This window comes from Poecilia reticulata, linkage group LG18 (assembly GCF_000633615.1).
Source record: "Poecilia reticulata strain Guanapo linkage group LG18, Guppy_female_1.0+MT, whole genome shotgun sequence".
Lineage (NCBI taxonomy): Eukaryota > Metazoa > Chordata > Actinopteri > Cyprinodontiformes > Poeciliidae > Poecilia > Poecilia reticulata.
In genome coordinates, this window is record NC_024348.1 from 5,473,236 (window position 1) to 5,478,384 (window position 5,149).

Genomic DNA, 5,149 nt, shown 5'->3' on the forward strand with positions numbered 1-5,149 from the left:
AATTAATTTCTAGTACCAAATGTGTGTTATAATATTTGGTTTTACTTTCATTGAAGCAGCACATTCTGTGTGAACCGTAAAAACAAGTTTCAAAGTTTGGAGAAATCAATGCAACAGCTGGTGCTGAATGATCAGCTCCTAAAGTTCAAATGTCAACAACGAAGTGAGGTTTAATTGGTAAAAAAATTAAATAAAAAATTGCTTGAGAATATATATATTTTTGGAACATGTTTGCATCTCCTTTGCACAACTTACTCATGACAGGACAAATTAACATAAATTATGATAGACCTTCATTCATCTCAATCAAAGATAAAACCAAAATCAAAGTTTTGATAAACTAAGAAGCTGAAGAAAAAATAAATCTCCATGTACAATTAGAATTTAAAGGAATAGTACTTTCTATTTATTGTGACTGTTATATAATTAACTGAACACAATGATGAAGTTTTGATGTTAAACATTTCTACTCTATATCATTTCTCTTGCTTGCTTGTTTCTCACTAAAACCCATAAATGTCTCATTTTGCTGCCCTAACTACTGGAAGACAAAACAAGGCCAGAATTCTCACGACAGTCTGACTCATTCAGCTGCTTTAAATAACCACTTTTGTTTTCTTGCTATGTTTGCTTCCTCAGGAATCAGCAAATCATGCTTTTCTGTGCTAAATTTTACGAACCAATCAGAGCTGATAGATGTGGCAGAATGTAGAACAGCCTGGTGTTGGTAAGACTACGCATGGTAATTTTCTGCCACTTCAGTTGGGCTTGACTGCTGCAAATAAGTGGAAGTACAGAAGCAGATGTGAAGATGGTTTTCTTTGCGACCGTGCTCCTGCTCTGTTATTTGTGTGAGTACAAACAAAAAAAATGTAGATTGAAGGAAATCTTTTTTCTCCCTCTGTGCACAAAAGTGATCATTTCCTGTGTGTTTTGTTGCAGGTGAAGCAGAGTTCAGTGACGTCTCTCAGCCTGTTTCTGTACAAACGCTGAAGATTGGAGAATCAGTGACCATCGAATGCTTTATAAAGAGTATAATTAATAACAGAGTGTGGTACAAACTTACAGCAGACAGAAGACTGCAGGTGATTGCAACGTATTCTTCTCGCTACAATTGGAGTGTAGTTAGTGTTGATGAACTGAAACATCGTTACTCAGTAAACTCCAATGGGAACAATAATCACCTGACCATATCAGCAGCGTCTTGGGATGACGCTGGGACGTATTTCTGTGGAGTTTTGCGGCTAACTGACATTCAGTTTGGGTCAGGAACCTTGTTGATGCTAAAAGGTATTCAGTTTATTCTTATATCGATTTAGTTTTAGTTGGCTTTTCTGATCACAGCAGATCTGATTTCTTCTCCAAGGTGTGAAGCTGAACCAGTCTGATGTCCAGCCGCCAGTCGGGTCAGAGGACGCCGTGCCTTTCAGCTGTACTTTCCACGCCGCTCAGTGCACAGCAGAGGACACTGGGGTCATGTGGCTGAAAACCTCTCAGCGTTCCGCTCCAGAAGTTATTCACGTGTCTGGGAAAACAGACGACTCCTGTAGGAGGACCGAGCGCGGAGAAATGACCTGCGAGCACAAGCTCTTCATCAGAGACGTCGACTCTGACGGAGGTGGAACCTACTACTGCGCCGCCACCGTGTGTGGACAGACACATTTTGGAAATGTGACCATGGTTTTTAACAGTAAGAAAGTCACTAAATATATGTATTGTTCATGACAAGATTAATTTGATTTTATGTGGAATATATATACATAGCAGCCAGGTTTTAATCCAGCAGTGCACTTCAAATCGGTTCAATAATAAAAACGAGATTATAGAAATTCGGCTCAACCTTTGAAATGTACAGATTTATTGCACACAAAGCCTTTATATACATTGAATTTGATGATTACTGGCTTACAGATCAGAATAAATTTTTTTTCATGTAACATTTTTGATAAAACAAAAACAGAAGAAACATAAAGTATATTATGTCCAAATCATGACCTACACGAGTCATATGGAAGATTGCTGACTTAACAGTTTTCCAACAGAAAGTGACTGACATCATCTATAAGAAGGATAAGTCACAGTTAACCATTGTAAATTAGCTGCCTGTTCACACATTTATATATCAAAAGATATTAATTGAAAGATAAAAAGTCTGGTGAAGAAAAAAAAAAGTTCACAAGCAACATAGAAGCAAAACACATTGAAGAGGTGTGGAGAGAAGTCATAACTGAGCGTAGGAAACCAGCAGAATTAGCCTATGTTACTGTAATTAATCAGAATGACAACATATTTCACTAAAAATATGTGAGAGTATTTAAAATGTACACTATTTCAACACGTTTTCCCTGACTGAAACACATTACATTTTCGATGACGTTCTGATTTATTTAGATGTGCGTTTATTCTCTATGTGTCCTTCTGTTTGAAGGTTCACTGAATCCAACTGTTGTTGTTCTGGTGACGTCAAACATCATTTTTGGGATCATGACTCTCCTCCTTTTCTGGATGCTTTGTAAATCCCAGAGGAAAGCGTCTGCTCGTATGTAAAACTATGCACAAAAATCAGATAAATGTTTGCATTGAGTTGATCAGAGGTTTCACATTTAATCATTCTCCAGGGGCCCCGAAAAGATCTTTTGTTGATCAGGTGAGTTCATCTTTTCATATTATGCTACAGCAAATATGTTAATTCGAATGATTATTTCATAAAACCGCCTCTTACAGACTGCAGAATCCGTCATCTATTCGAGTTTGTCTTCGCCCCACCGAAGCGTCGATTGCCAATCGTCCACGGTGACGTACAGCACTGTGGACAGTGTGGTTTATTCTGACACTAGAAGCTGAAGAACAGAACCATCTTGGACTAAAGACAAAGCAGAAATACTGAATATTGTTAAATATATGTCTTTAACAGTAAGGCATAACTGATTAAGATAGCAACAGAAAAATCAAGAATATCACAGGGATGGTGATAATTAAATATCGACGAATTGAATGGAATGTTGTGCAGTGATTAGTACAGCAATCTCTATGGAAACTCTGTGATGGCCTGCCGACCTGACCAGTATGACACCCTGGACACCCTCTTGCACTCTTACCTCAATGGGATAAGGGTGTAAGAAAATGGATGGATGGATGGATGGATGGATCTCTATGGAAACTAAAGCCCTTCAGAACCTGCTTGAACATGTGTTGCTGTTGAATTTTTTTGTATTATGTTTGCGTTCTAACACTATGATTTATTTCTGAAAGTGCTATAAAGTTTTACCATTGTTGTCTTAAAGCATCAGACAAGGACAGTGTGAAAAGTGGCTGTGGAGATGTAAAAGGGCAACGGGATAATGCAAGGAAATGTAAAGCTGTGGAAGAGAAGACATGGATCGGAAGGTACAGAAAGGCATAGAAGATGGGAAGGAGAAGAAGGAGAGCTGAGAATGAACCACAGATGAAGAAGCAGTGGGGAGGATTGGGTTTGCAACACATCTTAAGCTAATAATGTGGTCCAGACCTCGGCTTTTGATGTCTGACAACAGTCTGAAAACTGATTTATTTCTCTTCATGATGTATAAGGACTGGATAGTTAGAAGGTTTTTTGTTCTCCAATATTTGCTTTGTTTCTTATAAGTTGCTTGTTCAATAAACACTTGCTGATAGATTTTTATTCAACGGTTTCAATAAATAGATACACACAGTAGATTTGATTATTTTTTAAACACTGTTTTAATTCCACAAGTAAAATTCTTTTGTTTTTAAATTTATGGTTTCATATTATTATTATCTATGCAATCAACAAGCTGCTCAACTCTGACATTTTACAAAAAGCATTTTCAGAAAAGCCATTTCTGGTTGGCCTCCCAGATCCAAGCTCCCAGGCTGAGTTAGAAACACAGCAAACCCCTGGTTTGGAAAAAAAGTAAACGAAAAAATGGTTATAAGTGAAAAACAAATTTCGAATCTTCATAAAGATTTACTTTTAAAGGATTCTGTTTGTGAAGTTGACAGTTACTCAGAACAAACCATTTTATTGATGAGATAGATTTTCTGAAAGAAATTCACAAAAAGTAGAATAATCTGTTGTGAGTAAACTTGATACTTATTCAAATCAGTAAAATACAACTCTTGCGTATTTTTGCAAAGAAAAAAATATGATGGTATGTATTCATCAAATATATAATAATATAAAGCCATAGAGTCATTGAAAGTGTAAGTGGGTAATATTATATTATATTGCCAAGTAAAACATAGAAACATAAAGAAAAAAAAAAGTGGACATGAATTGTTTTACACAAGTCAAATTTTTGTAACATTAGGTATTAAAATCATACACACATTTAACACGATAATTTAATAGGAAAAATAAATGAATATTTATAAAGGAAATAATAATAAAAGCACTGGCCTCCGCGTTAGAAAATACTTGCTTCAGCCAATAATCAAGGAATGAAAAAGTCATTGACCGAAGGGAATTTCTGGACTGTTCCATCTTTTGACCTTTCACTTGTGGAAATGATACAATGCTTGTCGAGAAACGTGGCGCCTGTGAGTGCAGCAATAGTAAGCAGCACATCGTCTCTGTGGCGCAATCGGTTAGCGCGTTCGGCTGTTAACTGAAAGGTTTGTGGTTCGAGCCCACCCAGGGACGTTGGTCTTAATTCTAGAAAAGCCAACGGATATTCTGAGGTTGACTAGCACTGATTGTTGGCCAAAATTCTTTGCCACCACGGTTGGAAATACTTGCTTCAGTCAATAATTGAGGCATGAAAAAGACATTGACCAAAGGGAATTTCTGGATTGTTCCAACTTTTGACCTTTCACCTGTGGAAACAAGACTCTAGAATCACACAATGCTTGTCGAGAAACGTGACGCTTGTGAGTGCAGCAAAAGCAAGCAAGCAGCACATCGTCTCTGTGGAGCAATCGGTTAGCGCGTTCGGCTGGTAACCGAAAGGTTTGTGGTTCGAGCCCACCCAGAGACGTGTGTCTTTATTCTAGAAAAGCCAACGGATGTTCTGAGGTTGACTAGCACTGATTGTTGGCCAAAATTACTTGCCGCCACTGTTGGAAAAACTTGGTTCAGTCAATAATTGAGGCATGAAAAAGACATTGACCAAAGGGAATTTCTGGATTGTTCCATCTTTTGACCTTTCAC

At 37.5% G+C, this 5,149-nt stretch overlaps 1 protein-coding gene and 2 non-coding genes across 3 annotated transcripts; all 3 read left to right on the forward strand.

Moving 5' to 3' along the window:
- The first annotated feature begins 773 nt into the window (after positions 1-773).
- LOC103480232 (uncharacterized) lies at positions 774-2,862 on the forward strand. The gene is made up of 6 exons (XM_008435110.1): positions 774-851; positions 943-1,290; positions 1,367-1,690; positions 2,429-2,539; positions 2,619-2,647; positions 2,725-2,862. Exons 1-6 carry the CDS (start codon positions 812-814, stop codon positions 2,842-2,844), a joined length of 972 nt encoding a protein of 323 aa, XP_008433332.1. The 5' UTR covers positions 774-811; the 3' UTR covers positions 2,845-2,862.
- Positions 2,863-4,568: 1,706 nt separating this feature from the next.
- On the forward strand, positions 4,569-4,642 carry trnan-guu (transfer RNA asparagine (anticodon GUU)). Its single transcript has one exon. It is a non-coding gene; the product is annotated as a tRNA-Asn (tRNA).
- A 260-nt stretch (positions 4,643-4,902) lies between these two features.
- Positions 4,903-4,976, forward strand: trnat-ggu (transfer RNA threonine (anticodon GGU)). The gene has a single exon. It is a non-coding gene; the product is annotated as a tRNA-Thr (tRNA).
- Positions 4,977-5,149: the final 173 nt, after the last annotated feature.

Bases quoted from the DNA above. Each gene is read 5' to 3' on its own strand.
- LOC103480232 (XM_008435110.1), top strand. From the start codon at position 812: ATGGTTTTCTTTGCGACCGTGCTCCTGCTCTGTTATTTGT. The intron at 1,291-1,366 runs GTATTCAGTTTA...TTCTTCTCCAAG, and splicing joins AACCTTGTTGATGCTAAAAG to GTGTGAAGCTGAACCAGTCT. The intron at 2,648-2,724 runs GTGAGTTCATCT...CGCCTCTTACAG, and splicing joins AAAGATCTTTTGTTGATCAG to ACTGCAGAATCCGTCATCTA.